Raw genomic sequence first — 25126 nt, forward strand, 5'->3', positions numbered from 1 at the left:
CACGAGGTCAGGAATTCAAGACCAGTCTGGCCAACATGATGAATCCCCGTCTCTACTAAAAATACCAAAAGTAGCCAGGTGTGGTGGCATGTGCCTGTAATCCCAGCTACTCCAGAGGCTGAGGCAGGAGAATTGCTTGAATCAGGACCCAGAAAGCAGAGGTTGCAGTGAGCCGAGATAGTGTCACTGCACTCCAGCCTGGGCGACAGAGCGAGACTCTGTCTCAAAAAAAAAAAAAAAAAAAAAAATGCAACGGCCTAATCTCATCAGAAGTAAAACTGCTCAATTTGCCCAAGCAGGGACATGCGCACCTTTGTTTATGACTACCAAAGAGATTTAGCTGTGGTCTTGATTGTCTACCTATTGCCAGGAAAAATCACAGCCAAGTAATTCCAAATGTCAGCAATTTCTGGTTTACTGAGATTTAACTTCCAAGTGCAATGAGTGCATTTTGCCCAAGGGCCACTCTCCTTTTTTTATTTTTATTTTTTAATTATAATTTTGATGAAATTTCATGGCATTTTTCATGTTCCTCTGGCAGTCTGGAAACACAATAACAAATATTTAGTAAATTTAAAGTTAGTATGAAAAATTGAAACAGAATTTCTCTACTATTTAGTCAAGTCTCCTTTCTCTTTCTGTGCCCTCATTCTCCCATCTGCTAAATAAGGGTGGTAGATGGAATTTATCATCTAAGTGCCTTCTACTGTCAACATTCCACACGTCTGTGATGTTTGCCTCTCTTTTTCCTGCCTGCATTTCAAATCATAAAAAAAACAGGGCACTTCCATTTGTTAAGACTTTTATTGAAAACCCAGCTGCCCAAGAAGGCCAGATCTTGTAGCCTAGGCTGCTATTTAAATCTCCGTCAGACCAGAGAATCTTTGTTTAAAATTATATTTTGTTAATCCGTCATGTGGATGTGGAGCTTGCTATTTTTAATGCAGGCTCTGCACAGCCCAGTTATTCATGGCTGAGAGTTTGCCACAGAACTTCAGAGCTGTATTTAACAACAAACAGCTCCAGAGAAGCAAGATGAAGACTTCTTTCACATGCTAATAAAATTCGGGAGTTGGGAGTAGAAGGGCAAGTTCTGCCTCTAAGTGTGACTGCAGCTTGGAGATGCAGGCTGTTACTCGGTTCTGTTTGATGCTGCAAGAGCCAGCAAAGGAAAAGCCTACCTTAGTGCTTGTTTAGATGGTAGACTCCACTGACCTTTGTCCATCTGTCAAAATTCTAGAGATACGCATTTTTATTACAAGGCTCAGATACTCTTTAACATCTTCTAATAATTATTTTTTCTCTCTCTCTACTTTCCCCTCTATCTCCCTTTCTTCTCTTAGGTCATATAACACACACAGGGGGGAAAAGGCATAAAAATTGGGGCATTTAATTAAATGCATGCAGAAATATTTTCATTTATAACAACACTTAGCTAAATACTGGGAAACCATAGATAGCTTACATTGAGATATGTAAATTGTAGCAAAAATGACGTAAATTCTGACTTCTTGGACTTTGAGGGATGGTATTAGTTCATTCACTCTTTTTTATTATTATTATTTTTTGAGATAGAGTCTCCCTCTGTTGCCCAGGCTGGAGTGCAGTGGTGCAACCTCGGTTTACCATAACCTTTGCCTCTCGGGTTCAAGCGATTCTCCTGCCTCAGCCTCCCGAGTAGCTGGGACTACAGGTGCGTGCCGCCATGCCCAGCTAATTTTTGTATTTTTAGTAGAGACAGGGTTTCACTATGTTGGCCAGGCTGATCTTGAACTCCTGACCTCATGATCTACCCGCCTCGGCCTCCTAAAGTGCTGAAATTATGGGTGTGAGCCACCGTGCCCGGCCTCATTCGTTCTTTTATATATTCATTTGAACATATTAGCTAACGTCATAAGATGGGTCAATAATTAAATTAAATGCAGTGTTTACACAGGTAAAGACACAGAGTACTTGCCCTCGAAAAGCTCAGAGGTTAAAGTATCCCAATAGATCAATTCAAGAAATTATGGTTTTTGATCTTTTTTCTCTGTTCTTCGAATTCAACAAGGGATATTGACACAATCTTATCAGCATTCTATTAGAGCCTAGGAAGGTGTTAGTTTACCATCCAACCACATTATCTGGATATGCAGGCTCACTGAGGGTCCATGCTTCATAGAATTCTGATCTGGTTGATGGGAAGAAGAACAGACAATGAGGAACATCAGAGAGACCACTCACTCATTCAAACCCCCAAGGCCCAGCACTACGGCACAACAGGAATACTTTCTACTAACAACCTGTTGTTTCTTTATGGATATAAATATCACAAGAAAAGGTAAAAATAGGCTGGGCACAGTGGCACACGCCTGTAATCCCAGCGCTTTGGGAGGCCGAGGCGGGCGGATCACAAGGTCAGGAGATCGAGACCATCCTGGCTAACACGGTGAAACCTCCGTCTCTACTAAAAATACAAAAAAAATTAGCCGGACAAGGTGGCGGGCACCTGTAGTCCCAGCTACTCGGGAGGCTGAGGCAGGAGAATGGCGTGAACCCGGGAGGCGGAGCTTGCAGTGAGCCAAGATCGCGCCACTGCACTCCAGCCTGGGTCACAGAGCGAGACTCCGTCTCAAAAAAAAAAAAAAAAAAAAAAAAAAGGTAAAAGTAAGGGAAGAGTAATGATGCCTCATTCATATGCTTGGAAATTAACCAATAAAAAGTGTTCTGATTTTGTTGTCTGAAGTATTTCTAGCTGTACGTGGTTTGGAGGTAACTAGAACCATTCTGCGCTATGGAAGGACGGCCTCAGCCAGCTGTGGCACAGGTGCCTGCCGTTGATCACTAGCCAAGCACTGACAGATGGGAGTGGATCAATTTGTGCTGGAGTTCCAAACACCTGTGTGGCTTCGGCTACTGCCCAGGTAATGTTAATATCCTCTCAGGATGAAAAGTCAGGGCAGCAGCATGGCAGAGCTGCAAAAGCCAGAGCCTCTTTTTTTTTTTTTTTTTTTTTTTTTTTTGAGACGGAGTCTCACTGTCACCCAGGGTGGAGTGCAGTGGCACGATCTTGGCTCACTGCAACTTCTGACTCCCAGGTTCAAGCAATTCTCCTGCCTCAGCCTCCTGAGTAGCTGGTACTACAGGCACATGCTGCCACACCTGGCTAATTTTTTGTATTTTAGTAGAGATGGGATTTAATCGTGTTGCCCAGGCTAGTCTTGAACTCCTGAGCTCAGGCAATCCACGCGCCTCGGCCTCCCAAAGTGTTAGGATTACAGGCGTGAGCCACCATGCCTGGCATAAAAACCAGAGCTCTTAAGTCACTTCCTTATCAGTCCACTAGCATTTATCTAGGCATGGATCCTCTCTCATACTGAGAGGGTGAGGAAGTGTGTTTCAAAGGGAAGGAAACCAAAAGTAAGAGAAATTAACTCATTATGCCAAAGTTCTTCACTCACTACTTGATCCAATCAACATAGAGGACCCTTCTGTAGGACCATATGCTGCAGGAAATACAAAGATGAATAAGATGTAGTCCTCTTCCCCAATAATCTTTTAGTTTAAAACTTAAATTAACAACAATGAAGTGGTCAGGTGTGGTGGCTCATGCCTGTAATCCCTTTGAGACCTAGATGCGAGGCCTGTTTGAGCACAGGAGGCTGAGGATGCTGTGAGCCACGACTATGCCGCTGCAGTCTGGCCTGGGCTACAGAGCAAGACCCTGTCTCAAACACACACACACACACACACACACACACACACACACAACCCAAAACAAAAAACAACGATGAAGCAAGGTCAAAATCATTAGCATCATATGAAAGCTTCTGGCCTGGGCTACAAAGCAAGACCCTATCTCAAACACACACACACACACACACACACACACACACACACACACACACACACAACCCAAAACAAAAAACAACGATGAAGCAAGGTCAAAATTCATTAGCATCATATGAAAGCTTCTAAGAGTAGGGTCTGAGGAAGGAAAAGTTGCCACCAGCTTGAGGGGAGGGTCTTGGGAAAGCTTTAAGAAAAAGGCAGATGAGGAACTGGTTTTGGTGTAAAGGGAGTAAAGAAGAGAGGAATTCCAGGGGGATGTCAGTGGTCAGATCTGTGTTTTCTAAAGATCACTATAGCAACAAGTCGTTACTAGACTGAGGAAAAGTGAAAGAATTAATAACAATAGTAGAAGCTGATAATAGCTAAGTACTTATTATGTCAGTCCTTGTACTAAGTGCTTGTGTTACCTCATGTAATCCTTAAAACAACCTGTGAGACAGGAATTATTGTTCCCGTTTTATAAAGGAAGGCATGGAAGAGCGTGTACTTCCTTCCATGTCCAACAAAACAATTTGCATTCTCGGCCATCAGAACTCGGGTAAGAAAGTGAGAAAGGCCTGATTTAAATCAGGGAATGTGGGATAGAGAAGAGAGATTTTGGAGAATCGGGGAGGAAGATAAGATAACCTATGTTTCTCAGAGCCAATGGGCCTCCTAAGTGTTTGAGTGACACACCCCATAAACACTAAAAACACCTCTGAGACTCTATTCTGCCTAAAGGACCATGACTTAGATTGAACCTGCCTTGTCATGTAAGCCTAACTCCATGGTAGGAGTCATGTCTTTTGGCTATCACTGTCACATTCTGTCACTCCATCTGGCAAATAGTGCGTACTCAAATTTTATCCGTTGAATGAGAAAATTTTCATCTTGTCATTCAACATTCCTTGGAACCTGGGGCAATTCATTGTTTCCCCTCTCCCACACCCACACTTTAGTTTCCCTGTCTTTATACTAGAGTAGATTGAATCTCATTAACTCATTATATGTTAAGATAAACTGTTATTCAGGTCATTCATTACCTTGGGCAAAGGTAGGGATATTCTATGGGTTAATGGGAGTTGCCAATACTGGGTTAGATGTGGACTCTCTTTTTTGATACGCTCAATCCTATCATCTTGGCAATCCAAGAGGAAGAGTAGAAGACAGGTTTCATATTCCTTAAGGCAGTTTCCTTTACTATTTAAAGGTATTGGAGTTTTTGGGATAGAGAGGTAAACGCGCACAGAGATGTCCTCCCCCAGGACACCGCCCTTAAAATCAAACGGAGGAAGACTTTTTTCTCCTCGAATGCGCTTGACGAACCCTGCCCAGAAAGGGGATGGGGGGACGGCCGTGGAGGTGGAGAAAGAATGCATCCACACCTCGCGCGTCTTCCCAAGTACGGATTGGCAAGTGGCATATGCGCTCAGACCTCTGTCATTTATTTATTTTCCTCTCCACTGGGTGCGCTGTCCCTTTAAATGGAGACGCTGGTGCTGGCTCCGTAACACCGGAGCCGGCAGCTTGTTGATTTCAGAGCTGGTGAATTTCACATTGTTTCCACTTCACTTTCCTCGCTCGGGGGGAGGCTCCGGTTGGCTCTACGACCGCTGTTGCTGCTGCCAGCGAGGGCCAGGGCAGGGCAGGGACGCGCAGCATCGGGGCGGGCGTGGGGCCGGGAAAAGGGTGTCGGGGCCACACACGCACCCTCGCTGCAGTCCAGCTCCTCCCGAAGCTCGCACGCCCAGAGCGCACGGAGCTGGGGACCGCCCGCCCAGACGCCCGCCCGCCAACCCGCCCACGGGCCGGGGCCAAAGCCTGGGAGCCTGCGAGGGGAGGAGGCCCAGGGGGGCGGGGTGGGGGGCGGGGGTGGGTGCTGCGCTGCCGCGGAGCTGCTACTCGGCGCGTTTTGCATGAAGATGGCGGCTCCCACCGCCAGCAAGGCAGCCTCCCTGGGCTGTAACAACAAGCCTGCGTTCCCGGAGCTGGATTTCAGGTCGGGAGCTCGGGTGGAGGAATTGAACAAACTCATCCAAGAATTTACGAAGCACGACCAGCGGGAATACGACGACCAGAGAGCGCTGGAGATTCACACAGCCAAGGATTTCATCTTTTCCATGCTGGGTAAGGAGGAAAAAGGGGGAGGTGTGTGTGTGGTGGGAAGTGGAGTAGAAAACCTATTCCCCCTTCTCGACCTCTTCCCTTCTCGGTTTCCTTCCCGAGCCGGTGCCTGGGGTATAAGCCATCTCCGTTCCGCCTCTCTCTTCTTTCTCCGCGGAAAGCCGAGCTGCCTGCCCTCCCCTCCTTACTATACTTTACGCCGTGTCTCCCTTTCCCCCTGTTCGCTTGCTCTTTTGTTAATTTCTCCGCCACCGGGGGCTGGCAGGCAGGTGAGGCGTTCGCGGTGAAGCTTTGCACAGTTGGGGGAAGCCCCTGGGAGCGAGTGCGGTCCAGGTGAGCCCCTGAGGTGCCTTCACTTGAGGGATTTGGCTGCTGGAGGCAGGGACCTGCGCCTTCCCGACGCCGGCTCTTGGGTGCTCTCCCGAGCTGGGGAGCGGAGACGGCTCAGGGCTCTGGCTTGGCGCCCGAGCGACAAGTTGCTTCTCTCGTCTCGCGGCGCGGCGCTGTCATGCCGAGCCCCCGGTGGCCAAACTTGTTGGGTGTTCCCGAGTCACCCGCTGAAGTAGTCTGGGCGTCCGGAGTTCCTGCAACTTTGATTTGCAAATTGACTTCCCTTTAAAGCGTTCCGAAGCATTTCCGGTGCTTCTCCGGGGCTCTCGCTGAGCTCGGAATTCCTAATTCCCAGCTCTTCTGTGACCGGGCGCCGAGCTCTGGCCGCAGAGGAGCGCCGGTTCCCTGCTCTTTGTGTATTGTCTTAGCGCTGACCGACGGAGGTGCCCAGAATTTCCAACCCCGGAGACTTCGGGGGCTAGAAAATGTGCCCCCCACTCCCACCTCCAGCCCCTCACCTACGGCTCCTGAAACATGATTGAATGCTGTGTAAAGGAACATAATTGAGCCAGGCCTGGGAGACCGAGCCCACCCTCCCCAGGTGTCCTGCCGTTGGGATTATTGCTACTGAGGTGTAGTGTGAGTTTGCCAGGCGCCTGGGTTGTAGCTTGCGGCTCCGCCAGTGGATCCGTGGCTGTCATGCGGTGCGTGGCCCGCGGTCAACATTCCGCAGAACTGGTACTCCAGGGTAGTGCTGCTCTAACGCTCGTCTCTGTGTGTTCTCTACAAATAGATCAGCCAATTTTCCGGGTGTTGAAACATTTGATTGGAAAAGGTCTTTTGGCCACAGAGGAAAACAGGGCTTTTCTATTTCTCCTGCAGTCTACTTGGGTTTTAGTTGGCTGTTGCTGCTTCTATCCTGGGATACGTTTTTCCTTCTAGGTTTTCTTCTTCCTCACTGCCCAAGGAGGGGGTAATACAGACTGAACGTGTCTGTGTCGGCTGGTAGTTGTTCACGCGTTGGGAAGTTGGATGAAACATGTTAAAATTCTAGGATGGTTTTTACCTTTTGCGCCGCACTCTCCAAGTGTATCCTACGTTGCGTATGGGGTTGAAAAACTCTTTTTATTGACAGATTCGACCGTTCAACTATTTAGATGAATAGATGAATTAAATATATATGTATATATATTTAAATTCATAACCTGGTAGGAGTGAGCTTCCAGAGGGAAGCCTAAAATGCTTACAAAGCCAAAAGCCAACATAGTGATTGTCGGGAAGGTGGGGACACACACAGAAGGCTGAGGGCAGGTATTTAAGTTGTTTAGTAAATCATAGCTTTTCTCTGTGGCACAAATAATGGAAGTCTGCCATTGTGTTAATACAGCCCCAGATCATTTCTGACGTCACTTGCGTAGGTCATTTACTAGAAGAAGGTACTGGGTCACCGCCAGTTAGGGTAGTCATAGGTGTCATAGGTCAGGAAATGGGATAATGTAGGGAGGGTAAGTTTAAGTGCCTGGCTCATTAGGAACTTCTATGCTTAACTCCATAGCTGATACACTGAGTCAGCAAAGCTTTTATCCAAATATAAAGAAGTAAATTATTCTAGGGTGCTTAATTTTTGCATGTGTTTAATGCCATGGGTGGCATTGTGTTGACAGGCAAACTAGATTTGCTTCTATTCCTTTTTACCCAGTTGACCTTGCAAGCAGTCTTTCTTGCCCCCTGGGAATTTAGCATTTCCACCTACAGGAGAGAAAAGCCAGGAGAATGTCATTTAAGCCTTTTGCCCCTCTGGACACTAGAAGGCAGATGGCGAAATGAGCTTGCCTGTGTGTGGTGCCGCATTCATTTGCGAGTTCCTTGCTTTCCTTTAATGAGTTGCTGACTGCTCTAGACAAGTGGAGGTTTGGCGGCAGCAAGGGTTCCTATGTGGATTTACTTTTTCTAAAGCAGATTTTGGCTTGGCTTAAAGAACAAAATCATTTTTTTGTACACTTTGTTTCACTTGCCACAGCCTTGGTTCTTTAATGAATATGCAAATGAAGTCTCTTAATGACCCCTAGCTTGTTAAGGTGTCACTTGGGTGGCACCAGGCCCTCATTTCAGGGAGTTGTGGGGGGGCAAGTCCTCTTGGCTTTGTTCTGTATCTGAGCTGCACCTGAGGATTGTTAGCAGCTTACAAATATTATCCCCTCACGCAGAATGAAGTGGCCAACCATGAATTGGGTGCAAGCCTCTTTAGTGGAGCTGAGAAAAATACTGCCTCATGTTTCAGGCAGTTGGCAAGGGTGAGGCATGTTACTCTCTTTCTGTAAGATTGTTAGCCAAGTTTGAAGCCCCTCCAGCTTCACAGATCCTTTTCATTTTGTCTTGTTTGGAGGAATTTTACACTGAAGAGCAAGGAGATGGTAGACAGCTGTCGTAATCAATGACCTGTCAACACCAAGACACTCCACTGTCTTATCAAAGCAGGGTTCGGCACAAGCTGTGGGGTTGATCTGAGCCTGCTGGTGGTCACTCTGGTCTCTGGGATCTGTCCTGATGCTCTCTGTTTGTAGAGATTCTGATTTTTTTTGGAGGCAGGTGTTAGCTGCCATTGTCTAGATTCACTTCTTATTCCTCTATACCTTGGTCTTTTAGGAGAATGATTGGTGTTATTAGCTAGTTAATATTTGAGAGCCCAGACTGTGCGAGAGGCTGGCAGTGCATAATAAACACCATTTATCAAAATTCAGGGAAATTGCCAGAGTTCATTAATGTTTTAATAATATTTGGTATTTGCATAATGTCTCCGCCAGCTCTTTTGTTATCTTCATTCCCTGGTGAGGCTGGATGGAGACTGGTTTGTGTCCCCATTGAACAGATGCAGAACAGGGGGTATGCAAATGCTGGAGAAGGCAGGAAAGAGACAAGCCGTCACCTAACCTACAGACCAAGTGGTCGGTACCATGGCATGATTTTTACGGTAGTTAATCATTTACTAATTGTCTTCTCAGGGCCAGGACCCTCACATAGACTTTTCAGGAGGTATTGCTTTCCCATTACATAGATGAAGATATTGAAATCTAGTGGGGTTAAGAAACTGGATATCCAGGGTCACGTAGCTAATAAATGGTAGAGATGCTACTAACACTCAGATCAGCCTTACTCTAAGACGTGTTCCTCTTCTCTTACTTGAGACTATTAACAATAGATGCATAAAATCCAGAGGAGAGGCTTTGTTTTAAAAGATCACTTCTTCTTTCAGGATTTTGTTTCTGATTTTAGCTATAAGTTTTAGCATAATGTAAGTAGATTTCTGGAACAGTCTGAGTTCAAGTATTCTATAATAAGATCTCCTATTTGAATTTTTGATTGAGAAAATCATAGTAATTATAATAAAATGTTAAAATCTATAGTTCCATTCCCAGTCTGCCTCTTGTTGGCTGTGTGGTTTTAGTATTCTCTCTCTCTTTTGTGAGACAGGATCTTGCTCCATTTCCCAGCCTGGAGTGCAATAGTATGATCATGGCTCACTGCAGCCTCAAATTCCTAGGCGTAAGCGATCTTCCTGCCTCAACCTCCCTAGTGGCTAGGACTAGAGGTGTGTACCACCATGCCCAGCTAATTTTTTATTTTTTTTAATTTTTGTATAGATGGAGTCTCACTGTGTTGCCCAGGCTGGTCTCAAAATCCTGGCCTCAAGTGATCCTCCTGGCTCGGCCTCCCAAAGTGCTGGGATTACAGGCATAAGCCACTGTGCCTGGCCAGTTTTTTCATTTATTAAACATGGATAACAGTAATGCATTGTATTTCAGAACTGTTATGTCAGAATGTGAAATTACTTTGCTAACTAAAAATACATACATGAGTTTATTATTTAAAGAAATGTTTGTTTATTTATTTATTTGATTATTTATTTGAGGCAGGATCTCGTTCTGTCACCCAGGCTGGAGTGCAGTGGTGCAATCTCAGTTCACTGCAATTTCTACTTTCCAGGCTCAAGTGATCCTCCCACCTCAGCCTCCCAAGTAGCTAGGACAACTGGCTAATTTTTTTTTGTTGTTTTTTTGGAGACGGAGTCTCTTGTTGCCCAGGCTGGAGTGCCGTGGTACAATCTCAGCTCACTGCAACCTCCGCCCCTGGGGTTCAAGCGATTCTCTTGCCTCAGCCTCCCAAGTAGCTGGGATTACAGGCATGCACCACCACACCTGGTTAATGTTGTATTTTTTAGTGGAGACGGGATTTCTCCATGTTGGTCAGGCTGGTCTCGAACTCCTGACCTCAGGTGATCTGCCCGTCTCAGCCTCCCAAAGTGCTAGGATTACAGGCGTGAGCCACTGCGCCCAGCTACTTTTTTTGTATTTTTGGTTTGCCGTGTTGCTCAGGCTGGTCTCACACCCCTGAGTTCAAGCGATCCGCCTGCTTCGACTTCCCAGAGTTCTGGGATAAAAATGTACTTTCTTAGAAAATCCAGTGCTTAAATTGGAATTATTTCTGCAGCTTGACATCTGAAAGAACTTTGGAGTACAATTAGGGTAGCCCAGGAGGATATTGGCGTGTACTATGTGCTGACCGTGGTGCTAGCTACTTTGCCTAAATCCGTTAGCTCATGTAATCTTTTTTCCACAACTGTGTAAGTATCATGACTATTTTGGAAGTGAAATAGGTGTTATTATCCCCTTTTAAAGATGAAATGGTGAGGCTCAAAGAAAGAAGTCAAGAACTTAGGCCAAGATAATTCAGAGTTTGAGATTGAATCCAGTTATTCCTAACTCAGAGGCTCATGTTCCTTTTACTGTAGTAGCAATTGGTTTCCATCACTTTTGGGTGAGACATACTACACTCAGTAGCCTGCCTAGCCTGGAGGAGCAAAGATAATTTTTTTGTTTTGAGATAGAGTTTCACCCTTGTTGCCCAGGCTGGAGTGCAGTGGCACGATCTCGGCTCACTGCAACCTCTGCCTCTTGGGTTCAGTCGATTCTCCTGCTCAGCCTCCCGAGTAGCTGGGATTATAGGTGCCCACCACCATGCCTGGCTAACTTTTGTACTTTTAGTAGACATGGGGTTTCACCATGTTGGCCAGGCTGGTCTTGAACTCCTGACCTCAAGTGATCCACCTGCCTTGGCCTCCCAAAGTGCTGGGATTACAGGTGTGAGCCACCATGTCCCACCTGAGATAATTTCTTTTTGTCTTCCTGTCTGTCCCTCTTTCTCTCCCTCTGTTTTTTTTTTTTTCACGCATCTGACAAATAATGAATGTAATAGTGTTTGCCAATCAGCATGCAGGGTTCTGAGGATAAAATGGTGAGCAAAAATTTGAGAAATTCATAAGGGCCTTTAGGGACCCTTCCCCTGTTTCCTTTGCCCACCAACTGTAGCAGGATATTTTGCTGGCTGTTTCTCCTCCCAGGCCAGTAAGTGCCATGTGGCCACTTCAAAGATGTAAACCACGGTGTGGTGCTCCTGGACCTACCATAGTTTTAGGCACTTTCCACATCGCCAGAGTGGGTAATTTTGAAGCCCTACCTTTCCAGTGTTTGATTGCTGCTTTTCCCCTCATGAATTCCCCCAGCAGGATTTACTGTGGGAATTTATCATGCATTGGTGTTTCATGGGCCTCCAAGTGCCTGGGAAGTTCCCCAGAGTTGTGTCCGCTTATGTGCTACATCTGTAGAGTGGACAGGATAATCTCAGAAGCTTGTTCTATCTCTGAGAACATTATGTATCCCGGACAGGGGATCCCTCTAAACATTGATTTTTGTGCTAGTTTGGATTGGTTTCAATTCCCCCTCCGTGGTTCTGGGCGGTGGCTGCCTTTCATCCGTGAGAGAAGAGGCCTAGAACTGTTGACAGTCCTGGATCTTCCTGTCATTCCTTGTCGTGCCACCCATTGGATAATGCATTGCTCGCAGTTAGGCTGAGCCCCTTTTAAATTCACAGAAATATTAGATTCTAACAATTCACAATCTCTGGTCCCATTCAGACCTATTGAGTCCAAATCCCTGGAGATCCCCAGATGAGCTGCTCAGCATTTCGACATCCTGTCCCGTGTTAGGCCTGATGTTCTGCATTCTCTGTTCTAGGCACAATGAGCGTGATTCCAGTTGACTTTTGAGAGTAGAACCAAGCTACTGAGCCTAATGAGCAGATAATGTCTGTCTGCTCCTGGAAAGTAATAACAGTTCTTCCACCTGGGACAGAGACAAAGCGGCATAGTGAGTGAGACAAGGGTGTTTACTCTGTCACAGGTTTTCATAGGACTTTACATGATTGTATCATTTAATCATCACCGTTACACTTTGAGGTGGAAAAAAAAAAAAACTGTGGTGAAGCCTAGAATTAGAAAAATACAGGAATTCCTCTAAGTTTACCAGCAAGTGAGTGGCATAGGTGGGACTTAACCAGGGTCAGGATGAATACAAAGCCCTGGTTTTTAACAAGGACAATATCCTGCGCTCAGGAGGGCCAGGAGACTCAGATTTTACCTCTGAATCTGCAATTATTAGTATTTGCTGTGTGACGTTGGGCAAGTCACTCAGACTTTAAGCCTCAGTTTCTAAAAATATAAGTTGGGGTTAATAATTATATGTACTTCATGTGTTCAGGTGCATTCAATTCTGAATCTGAAAGCTTTTATATAAAATATGAGAAAAGGGAATTTCTGAGTTATTGTACCAGCTGTGTTTTATACTATGTGGTATGTGTTTTACCCTAAGTCTCCTGACCTATGTTGGGCCTAATTTTGCCCATTTTCCAATGATAGAAAATATAAAGGAAAAAGTAAAATCACTCCTAAACTTTAATCACTATTAACATTTTGATGCATATTTTTTTCTAAACATCTATGTTATACATATGCTTATACCCAGACATATGCGTACATTTACATAACAGGGATGGTATGGGATCCATGCCCTTTTATAAATAGTAAATTTATCAATATGCTGTCATCTACTGCATTTTAAAAGAGGAGCTATAAGTTAAAACCTGTAGAATGATGTTTTCCTAGCTTCTTTCATTCATCTCTTTTTGTTCCAAAGAAGATGCATATCTAGAACTTAGAGCACTTTCTGTTATTTGTGTATATATGTATGAATGACAGGTCTCACTCTGTTGCCCAGGCCAGAGTGCAATGGCACCATCACGGCTCACTGTAGCCTCGACCTCTTGGACTCAAGCGGTCCTCCTGCCTCAGCACCTCAAGTACCTGGGACCACAGGAGATCACAGCCAGATCTTCCTCTCTCTCTCTCTCTGTCTTTCTGTCTCTTCTCTCTCTCTCTCTCTGTCTCTCTCTCTCTCTCTCGACAGTCTTGTTCTGTTGCTCAGGCTTGAAGTGCAGTGGCCGATCTCAATCTCAGCTCGCTGCAACCACCCCCTCCTGGCTTCCAGTGATTCTCCTGCCTCAGCGTCTGGAATAGCTGGGATTACAGCTGCGTGCCACCATGTCTAGCTAATTTTTTGTATTTTTTTTTTGTTTTTTTGTTTTTTTTTTTGAGACGGAGTCTCGCTCTGTCGCCCAGGCTGGAGTGCGGTGGCTGGATCTCGGCTCACTGCAAGCTCCGCCTCCCGGGTTCACGCCGTTCTCCTGCCTCAGCCTCCCGAGTAGCTGGGACTACAGGCGCCGCCCCCGCTCCTGGCTAATTTTGTTTTTGTGTTTTTAGTAGAGTCGGGGTTTCACCGTGTTAGCCAGGATGGTCTCCATCTCCTGACCTCATGATCCGCCTATCTCGGCCTCCGAAAGTGCTGGGATTACAGGCGTGAGCCACCGTGCCTGGCCGAGCCGTTTTTCTCTATCAGAGTTCCCTCACCTGGGTCCATGGAAACAACATGGAGCCTGTGAACTTGAGTGGGGAGAAAGGACATCTTTATTTGTATTAACCTCTAACTATAGCATTTTCTTTCAAGGTGGGAAACCATAGTGTTATTAGTGGTACATACGTTTTTGTTGCCAATAGAAATCCCAGGCATCTTTATTTCACATCACAGTTGTTGCAGATATCTCAAAAAATGTTTACTGCTGCTTTGAAATTATGGTGGATATTATGCTTGCTGCTAGATTTTATTATTTAAGGCGCTAATTATCACATATGGTACTCTACCACAAATTTACTTTAAAATGCATTTTGTATTTTAATACTGATTTTCTTAGAAATCTTGTGTGATGTTATAATATTCATTTAAATATGCTATTCTCTGCAGGGATCTATAGGCTTCTACAGTCTGTCGAGAGGATCCATGTCACAGAAACAATTAAATGTCCCAGCTTCTACAGATGGCCTTCTGACACCTTATCTGTGCTTTATTTTTCTCTCCCAGCTCAGATGCCGCTTGACTCAGAAGCCTGCCTATATCTCTTGGAGAAGAAGAAAATTTACCTTTCCTGTGTTTCCGCCTAATGCCTGGTCCCTTTTATGGCCCTTAGCCTATTTTTTCCCATGCTGGAAAGAATCCCTGGCTTGTTTATCTTTACAGCACCCGGGGGGTCATGCACATAGTAGTTGCTCACTAAGTGTGATGTGACTTGAGTCACTCTTTAAAAGAGCTCTTCCCAGTGAAGCTTTTTATTGCAGTCTCTGAGAAATTAGCACTTTCTAACCTTGTCTCTTTATGATTTTTAAAAATCCATTGAGCAATGCTATATCATGTTTTCTGGAGTCAAGAAATTCTTGATCTTATCTCCTTATGTGGTAGAGGGGTGCAGGGCAAGTTTTTCCACATTTCTTAAGACCTATCCTAGGGCAATATAAGAAATGTCCGTAGTGATTGCTGTAGCTTGTTGACTGGGAACAGCAAACTGCAACTCATGACTCATAGTAATGTTCCCTTTCTTGTGGACCCCAGTGTTTCCTCACAGGCATGTTAGGGCACTTCTAGACCTCTGGCATGCCCACACTCAGGGCTTTCCAGAATGCACAGTGGGCACACGTTATCTTTCTCATTATGGCGTTTGACGTGCTTATCAGTCATCCTCCCAAGTGTTTGGATGGTTCATCTGGAATGCAAGTTGTAGGAATCCTTTATTATTATGAACTACTGTTATTTGCCATCAATCACAATTTACCTTTGCACAGTGCTTTATAGATTACAATAAATATTCACATCTGGTATGGTATTATCCTTAGGTGAGGCCTTTGAGAAAGGTTGTAGAGGAACTGTTAATCCCCATTTCTAGATGGGAGTACTGAGACTCCGGGAGCTGATGTGACTGGGTTCGAGGTCACAGAATCAGTTGTAGATCAAGACTCCAACCAGCCGCAGTGTCTTCTGCCGCAGTCAGTATATCACCTGGAAAGAGCTTGTAGACTTTTCTACCCTTCGCCATCTTTCTTGTGTTGCGGGGGTTGATTCCATAGTTGCAGACAAGGGAAGGATAATAGGTTTCATTCCCCTTTGGACCTCTCCCCTCTCCACCTGAGTCAAGGGTATATAGAGGGTCAGTCTAACTGAGACTGGAATGAGTAGATACAAGCCCTATACTCATATTCATTCCCCAGGTCTGATTTTTAGGCCTTGCCCAACTCGTCCTTAGGGCTTGTGACAGTGTTTACAATAGACCTGGGTAAGTACTTGCCCGCTGAGTAATCTCTTTTAAGAACTGTTCATAATTATGCCCTTCTATGAGGCCCTGTTTCCAGGAAACAGCTATCTGTTTTTCATCCACTTAAGTGCCTTTTCATGAATTCACTCTACACAAGATAAAGAGATAACTAGGGACAGTGCTGCTATGAATAAAGCTGGCATGGGAACTGTTCAATTTGTTTATATTTTATATTTTTTTCTTAACGCAAGAAGACTTGTGAGTTAAGTCGGTAGTGGGAGTTGGTATAAGTCTTGTTAAGACTTTTGTCTCTTCCAACTACTATTTGAATATCTACAATGTGTGTAGAATAGTGTTAAGCATTCATTCATTCATAAATTCATTCAACATATGCTGGCATGCCTGCCACGTGCTAGTGTAATTATTGGTGCAATTACTGTGTAAGTACACAGAGTAATGAATGAGAACCAAGACCACTACCTCCATAGATCTTCTTTTCCCTGGAGGATTTAACAAAATGAAGCATGCAAGTAAACAGGGGTGTGTGCTGTAAAAAAACAAGAAGCAAAGAATATGATGATGGTGGGCAATTGGGTAGGATAGAGTGAAGAATAGTTGAGAAGCCTTCCCTGAAGCAGAGACGTTTGAAATGGAAGCAGCAGCAGCAGCAGCAGCAGCCAGCCATCTGAAGACTGGCTGGAAGTGTATTCCAGGTAGACAGACAGCAGGTGTAAAGGCCCTGAGGTGAGGGGTAAACTTGAAAGGAGCTTTCAAGATGCCTTAAATTTTCGCAAGTTTAATTTGGTCTCCATAAGGAGGAATGGTCTGTGTTCAGATAAGTCCTCCGATGGGGTGGGACTGCCTGCCTTGGCACGTAGTGAGCTTCCTGTGGGTAAGGTTTTCCAGGTGGGACCACACTTTTGCTAGACTCCTGTTAATAGCATTCAGGGATGGCGGGGGTGGATAGGAGGAATGTAGAAAAGTTGGATTACAAGTCCTCAGAAGGCCCTCTGTAGCCTTGTGATTCTCAGATTTTACCTTTGATAGTCCTAGGCCAGAAACAGTGACTTCCACATTTGATGATTTATGGTTCAAACTGCAGTTTTCATGGGATGATGCTGATAGGCCTCTATTTTTATCTAGTCCTCCCCAATTTACAAAATACTTTCATATGTATAATCTGATTTGATTTATTACTCACAGCAACCCTAGGAGGTATTATTATTGTATCTATTTTAACACAGGAGGAAATGATAATCAAGAGAAGTTAAGTAACTCATTCAAGGTCACTAAATGGTGGAGGTGGGATCAAACTCAAATCCTTTGAAACTCACCTCATTCTTCATATTACAATAATTTTTCTTTTCTTTTCGTTTCCTTTTCTTTCCTTTTTCTTCTTTTTGAGACAGGGCTTGCCCTGTCACCCAGGCTGGAGTGCAGTGGCGCGATCTCAGCTCACTGCAGCCTCAACCTCCTGGGCTAAAGCAATTTTCCCACCTCAGTCTCCTGAGTGGCCGGCACTGGAGGCACACATCTCCACGCCTGGCTAATCTTTTCTTTTCTTTTCCCTTTTCTTTTCTCTCTTTTTTTGAGACAGGGCTTGTTCTGTCACCCAGGCTGAAGTGCAATGTCATGATCTCAGCTCACTGTAACCTCCACCTCCCAGGTTCAAGCAATTCTCCTGCCTCCGCCTCCCGAGTAACTGTCATTACAGGCGCCCGCCACCACCCCTGGCTAATTATTGTATTTTTAGTATAGATGGGGTTTCACCATGTTGGTCAGGCTGGTCTTGAACTCCTGGCCTCGTGATCCACCCACCTCGGCCTCCCAAAGTGCTGGGATTACAGGCGTGAGCCACCGCGCCCGGTCACGCCTGACTAATTTTTAAATATTTTGCAGAGACAGGGTCTCGCCACGTTGCCCAAGCTGGCAATAATTTAAACACAAAACAAAACCTTTTCTACCCCGTCCCACCCTGTCACAAGGAATGGAAAGGGGACGATTTCTGGTCTGGAGAAAGGCACTGAGTAAGGCTCAGGAGGAAGAACTAAGCCAGCAGACTGCAAGTCTGCCTGCGCCTGATGGGCATTCAGCCGTGAGCACTGGAGGCTGCTTCAAGATCAGCCTTTGAGCAGCCGCAGCTGTTCTTAATAGCAGCTGCTTGCGCGGATTGTGTTGTGATTAATAAAGGCAACTCAACAGTTTGTTCTTTCAACTGTGCCCTTGGTGTGCACAGCCTGCATTTCATACAGTTTTGATTTGGAACAACTCAATCCTACGGGCATATGGTGCCTGCGGGCTCATTACCCTGTTGTGAGAAGAGATGGTCCACCTAGGTCAGAGCTGCTGAGCCCAAGACCGCCCAGGGACTGGATGGTAAGGAAGATGAGTGGTGGGTGGCTCAGTAAATGCCGACTCCTCGGTAAGAGTCGGGGATGCCAGGGAGGCAGGGGAGGTTGGTAAATGGAGATCACCTCTTGTCCCTGTTGTGTGATGGGGCCACTGCCCTTCAACACCTGCCCGTTGTTCCTCCACTGCAGTGGTTCTGGAACGTCAGTGTGTATCAGTGTCCTGCTTGTTGAAACACAGATGGCCAGGCCCCACTTCCACAGTTTCTGATTCTGTAACAGAGCCTGAGAATTTGCATTTCTGATGAGTTTCCAGGTGATGCAGCCGCTGCTGGTTGAGGGACCACACTTTAAGAACTACAGCCAAGGGCCCAGGGCTGAGGGTCTGGGCTGATAGAACTTTGGATGTTTTGGATTTTTATGAAAAATCCCCAGGTTTTAAGTATTGAGAATAAATCAAATTGTAAAGAAACACCATGGGGTTTAAAACGGTAAGTCAAACAGAACGCTGCCTGTCAGCTTATGACCTCTGATCGGAATACTTTCAGGAAAGATCTTTTGCAGCCTGCTCTGAAAACTGAGACCCAGGGAAGGGTGGGAGTTCATCCACAGCATACAGCTAGTTTGGGGCAGAACCATGACTAGAAGCCAGTTTTCCTGCTGTGTGTGTGTTTGTCCTTGCATACTGTCTTCTGAGTACATTTTCTCTTTGAATGGGAAAATGTTTGAAAATAATAATAACCACACTAAAATATTGCTAACTATGTTCCAGGTGTGGTTCTAAGTACTTTATGTGTTTTAGCTAAATCTGTCCTAACACCAACACTGTGAGGAAGGTACTTGTGTTAGGCTGTTCTTGCATTGCTATGAAGAAATACCCAACACTGGTAATTTAAAACGAGGTTTAATTGGCTCACAGTTCTGCAGGTGGTACAGGAAGCATGGTGCTGGCATCTGCTCAGCTTCTGGCAAAGGCTCAGAGAGTTCCCAATCATGGTGGAAGGAAAGTGGCAGCAGGCACTTCACATGGCGCATGCAGGAGCAAGCAAAAGTGGGGGGAAAGGTGCCCCCATACTTATAAATGACCAGATCTCTCAACAGCTCAGAGTGAGAGCTCGCTTATCACCAAGAGTGTGGCCCAAGCCATTCATGGGAGATCTGCCCCGATGATCCAGACACTTCCCACCAGGCCCCGCCTCTAACGCTGGGGATTACGTTTCAACAGGAGATACCAGTTGTTAGGAGAGCAAATATCCAAACTCTATCAGTACTATTATCCTTATTTTACTGATGGGAAATCTGAAACACAGAGAGGTTAAGTAATTTGCCCAAAGTCACAGAGCTACTAGTAGAGTGAGGATTTAACCCAAGAAGTCTAGCTTCAGGCAGAAATTGACAAAGTTTTTTTTTCAAAACTTCATGTAAAGAAGCAAAACAAAACCTCTTACCATGCAAAGTACCAATCATGGACAGATTCTTATAATTTTAATGCTGCCAGGAAACTTGAAAATGAGGTGGCTTGACTTCCTCCCTCCTCCTTTGATAGACATGGAAACTGAGGGCCAAAAAGAAGAGGGGACACGATCATCCTGAACACTGCCTTTACTTTTGGGCAGAATGGAGGTTAAGTGAATGTTGAGTAAATAATGCTTTCTAAGAAAGATACTTGTACCCGAGACAGTTGGCTTCGTAGCATTTGTGCCCCAGGGAAGATTCTACTGACTTTGAAGGCAAGGGAAGTCACCTCGAGAGGGCTGTGCTTCAAGGCAGGGAAAACTTCCCCTGTTACAAAGCCACCTTGTAGTCTGAAGTTCTCTTAATTGCTATTAGAGGAAGGATGCTACATAAATAGCCTCATAGGCAAGGTGTATTTTTGGTCTCTCGTGTTTGCTTTGGTCTTTTGATTTGTTCCTCGTGTCTTTCTCTCTGGTTTCTTTCCTCTAAACTGTGACCTTTTCTTATGCCTGTGCTGTTTCCACAGCTTTGAATAGCATGATGACTATTTTGATCTCTGAACAATTAATATCTATAATAAGCAAGGCTGGCGGGCTGGACTCTGGACTATGGGACCAGCCTGTGGCTGGGAGGAGTTGCAGCTGCATGGGCTGAACCACCTCCTCGAGACCTGAAAGAACCAGCATAACCTTCACTCCCTGCGGCTGGGCTTAGGGCTTAGGAGGATTTAGGGTGTTGTAATAGGATTCAGAGAATTAGAGAGGAGTTAAGCTAGTGGGAATCTTTCTGAGATCAGCTCATCCACCCCATCGTTTTACTGATGGAGAAACTTAACCCCTAGTGAACAGTGACTTGCTCAAGGTCAAACAGTGATGGTAGTGATGAGAATGATGAAATTGAGAAACTCTTCCCTCCTGTTTGCTAGGCGATGTTCCAAGTACTTAGAATCATTAATCCATTGAATCCTCACAACAGTCCTGTAAGGAGAGTGCTGTTACCCGTCCACACATTATAGGTAAGAAACTAAAGCCAGGAAGTCCCTTTGCTCAAGCTAGTGATAGAGGCTGGATTCAAACATCGGCAGTCTGGCTCCTGCCCTCTTTGCACCTTCACAAAACCGACTGTGCCGGGCTCTGTGTGGTTGCTGGTGTACAAAGGTGGGGTGGTGCCACACGCTGAGCGGAACAGAAGGGAGGGGTAGTGGGCAGGTGGAAGAGATGACGGTTTTGCTGTCCTGGAAACCAGTTGCTGATGTGGTTCTGGTTCCTGGTCCAGAGCCTTTTTCACTCTATCGGTTAGTCTTCCTTGGCAGCTCCCAGGACAAACATTTTTTGATGCTTGTGATTTTGTTTGTTGAAAAGTCCTTGGTATGAAATCTTATCCTAGCTACAGCCTCCTCCTTTTGAAAGTAAGAAGGTGTGTCCCAGCTAACTGATTGATTTAAAGAGGTATAAAGGTCAATGGGGCCCTTGACACTAACTAAATTAGGGCAGCCTTATGAAGATGCAGGCTTTTCCCCACACTCCCCCAGTGGGTTTAATTTCAGATGTAGAACATTTAATTAGGACATAGTTAATGTAGTCTATCATTGTGGGGATAATGGGGGAGCAGATCTATTTTTCAGGGAAAGGCAGATGCCAAATGTATTTTTAGGAAGTTGACCTTGAGGCCACAATTTATAAATTGAGTTGGGTTTTATGTGAACTAAGCGATTGGCCTCTTTAGTGCTGTAAGTGACTCTTACAGTGACTAAAAAGTGACTAATTATTTGTTAATATGAATAACCCTTCCAGCTTTCCTGCTTTCCGAGGGCATATGTTTGTACATTGACTTGTCTTAAAGCATTGAAGCATATTCATAGGATAGTACACAATTGGTTGTTGGGGTGAAATGACTTCTTGAGATGCTGGTGCTCGTGATGCAGAGGATTGGAATTGAAATTCTCAGAGAAGCCTCATTCCCAACATACTTACTCATGGTTTTCTGGCAATAAAGTCTTAATAGGAATGGAAACATTCATTTCTCCATGGAATAGTGAACCATCTGGACATTGTAGAACCTCATAGGAAACAATTTAAAAATCTCTGTTTCTTGGGGAAGAGGATTGATGGGAAATGATCCACTTAATGTCTCTGTCATCCAAGACCAACCAACCCTGGCTTCATCCTCTCTGCCATCTCGGGCTCCTCACCTGGGTATTATTGCTGCCTTCTCCATCTGTAGTTCTTTTTCAGTACTGTTTCCTTCCTGCATTCATACATCCATCCTTCATCAATTTCTTCAACAGAGACCTTGGAAACCTTTGTGCAGCAAGTCCTTTTTTTTTTTTTTTTTTTTTTGAAACTGAGTCTCACTCTGTCGCTCAGGCTGGAGTGCAGTGGTGCGATCTCAGCTCACCACAACCTCTGCCTCCTGGGTTCACGCGATTCTCCTGCCCCGTGATCCTCTCAGGCTCCCGAGTAGCTGGGACTATAGGCGGGCGCCACCATGCCTGGCTAATTTTTGTATTTTTAGTAGAGATGGGGTTTCACTATGTTGGCTAGGCTTGTCTTGAACTCCTGAGCTCAAGTGATCCACCCACCTCAGCTTTCGAAAGCTGGGATTATAGGCGTGAGCCACAGCGCCTGGCTGTTCAAACTCCTTAGCCTGTTCTACAAGGCTCTTGGAAACCCAGCTCCAGCCCACATCTCTAGCTTCCTCTCCTGTAACCACTTCAGTTTTACTGCATATTTCTTGTATGCCTGCTATGAGATAGGCACTGTGTGAGGTACTGGCCTTGTATTGTATGTTAAGGTAAAGACACAAACATTCTGAACATGTTGAGAGGTCCTCAATGCTCTTTCTCCTGTTGCGTCTTCGGCCACACACTGAAATCTTAGAAGCTCTTACTCTCATTTCAACCACGTTGACCTTTCAGTTCTTTGAAAATACCACATCCTCCTGCCTACAGAGGCCTTTGATGGAATGCCCCATCTCTCTCATCCCACTTAACTCTTACTGATCCATGAGATCTCAGCTCCATCAAATCTCCACTTCTTGGGGAGGCCTTTCAGGCTAGCCTAGAACAGGTCAAATTTTTCCCTGGCCTTCTAGCATCACAGGTTTCTTAGTTGTACCAGTCAGTTATGAATTTGCAATTATTTGTGCTTAATATCTGGTATTTTACACTGCCATAGAAACTCAGTGATGGCCTTTTGTGTATCTGTTTCTGTCTTTTTTTTTAAATTGCCTGAAAAGGAGATCAACAAATGTTGCTGGTATTGTTGGCTATTTTACCTTCGTTCTTGAACGTGGGCAATTGGGTGGTACATCATTCATCATGAGGCACTAAGATGGCTATGAGTGTTCTGAGCTTTAAGTATATACTTTGATGTATTTTGGGAACTTATCTTTCCTTCCTGGTCTCCCACTTCTTTGTAGCATATAATCATGAAATGATAAGACTGACATCTTTTGAAATTGTCTAGTCCAGTTATTCCCAGCCTTTTCTAGATATGAGAATTTCTTTTTTCTCAATTAAGAAAATTATGAGATAGTGATGCACACCTGTAGTCCCAGCTGCTTGGGAGGCTGAGGCAGGAGGATGCTTAAGTTTAGGAGTGTAAGACCAACCTGGGCAATATAGTGAGACCCCATCTCCGGAAAAAAATACATGAGGTTCATGTATTTTTAGTTGTATTTTTGCTATCAGTTTTTTTTTTTTTTGGAAAAAATAAATAGTTATAAAATGCTACTGTGAATTTAATTATATAAATTAGTTTAAATTTTATCTTAATAGCATCTACATGTACTTAAAATGTAGTAGTATATTTGCATGAGAGATAATACTATAGTACCAATAACTCCATGCCCGTGTGGTCTCTCAGTCAGGAATCAGCTATTAGTATTGGTCCTTTATTTAAAAAAAAATTTTTTTTTATTGGGACAGGGTCTTGCTCTGTCACTCAGGCTGGAGTGCATGATCACAGCTCCTGGGCTCAAGCGCTCCTCCCATCTCCACCTCCCCAGTAGCTGGGACTACATGCCCTCCCAGCTAATTTTTGTATTTTTAGTAGAGATGGGGTTTCACCATGTTGGCCAGGCTGGTCTCGAACTCCTGGGCTCAAGTGATCCTCCCGCCTCGGCCTCCCAAAGTGCTGGGTTTACAGGTGTGAACCAGCACGCTCAGCCTTTGGTTTTTTATTTTATATGCATCATATTTGGAACTGGTTACCTGTGAGCTTATTCCACCCTTGCCCCCATATGTGTTCGATCTGACCAGCATGCTGTTTTTAAAATTTTGGAGCAAATATTTAAAAGCTGGGAGATTGTCTTGAAAAATTGGAAGAACTAGACGTGATTTCCTGTATGGTCATAATCACCCGGACTGAATAGCGGCTGCCTCCTCCAGACGTGCCACGTTTTCTTCAGTTTGTCACAGTCCTCACTAATCTCTATCTTATGGCAAGTTACTGGTAAAATGGGAACTCAAAACCGAGTGACTTTAACCCTAGGTTCATGGGGCCTCCTGTCAGTCTCCACAGAGGCTGTGAGCAGGAGCCCTGGGGTCAGGGGTCCGGAAACCTGGGTGTTTGTCTTCCACTGTTGCTGACTAGTTTGGTGGCCTTGAGCGAGCTATGCAACCGTTCTGTTTGTCGCATAGTTTGTTGCATCAAACTAGTCTCTCTGACTAGTTTGACGACTTTGAACAAGCTATGCGACCTTTGTCACCTGTTACCACATTCTAATAAATACCTCATGGATCCCATGAGATTGTTTAATCTACTGAGGGAAAATTGTTTGCTACAAGTTGCAGAACTTGTTTGTTATTAGTTTCCCTGTTTTCTGTTTGCTTGTCTCTCTTCTCCTCCTTCCATAGAGGAATTTACTTCTTGTTTCACCTTGATGGTTCATTTTAGAAATCCGAGAAGGCAACCATTGGTTTTCCCTCACTTTCTCATCCTGCCATTTCTTCCACAGGTCGTGTCTGGAGGCAGCTCTGCTCCTTTCATCCCATGCTCTTTGCTCCTCCTAGGAGCTCCTCCACAGCCATAAGCAAGCTCCTGCAGTGACACCCGAGACACCCCAAAGCTGGAACTTTTCTCCGAATATCAGAGTTCTAGCTGGATTATTGCCTGTTGAGATACTCAGTAACTAGCCATTGATGGTAATTATTTTGGTGTTGCTAATATCCATGAACTGCTAACAGGATACTGGGCTAGTAGGGGAAGATTTGGTTTCCAGTGGCAATGTCTTTGAGGCAAAATTTGTGGTTCTGTGTTAAGTTTTCATTGTTTGAGATGAACAATACCAGTGCTTTTGTCCTTGTGGATCTGGAAGGGAAGTTGAGCATCAATGCCACAGAAGAAGAAATAAATATGAAGGAAAGCTGGGTGTGGTGGCATGCACCTGTTGTTCCAGCTTCTTTGAGGCTGAGGTGGGTGGATCACTTGTAGCCCAGAGGTCGAAGTTGCGGTGTACTATGACCACACCTGTGAATAGCCACTGCACGACAGGGGGCAACATAGAAAGACCCCATCTGTAAAACAAAA

General features: G+C 44.9%; 1 protein-coding gene across 2 annotated transcripts in view; it reads left to right on the forward strand.

Moving 5' to 3' along the window:
- The first annotated feature begins 5303 nt into the window (after positions 1 to 5303).
- The window catches only part of MB21D2 (Mab-21 domain containing 2), a 119192-nt gene continuing 99369 nt past the window's right edge, over positions 5304 to 25126 (forward strand). Inside the window, exon 1 of one of the 2 annotated variants that reach the window (XM_050779246.1) lies at positions 5304 to 5937. In XM_050779246.1, coding sequence (XP_050635203.1) covers positions 5727 to 5937 — 211 coding nt within the window. In that variant the 5' untranslated portion in view covers positions 5304 to 5726. The remainder of the gene's footprint in view (positions 5938 to 25126) is intronic. The other variant, XM_050779247.1, reaches the window with a different exon arrangement.

Source organism: Macaca thibetana, chromosome 2, assembly GCF_024542745.1.
Source record: "Macaca thibetana thibetana isolate TM-01 chromosome 2, ASM2454274v1, whole genome shotgun sequence".
Classification (NCBI taxonomy): Eukaryota; Metazoa; Chordata; class Mammalia; order Primates; family Cercopithecidae; genus Macaca; species Macaca thibetana.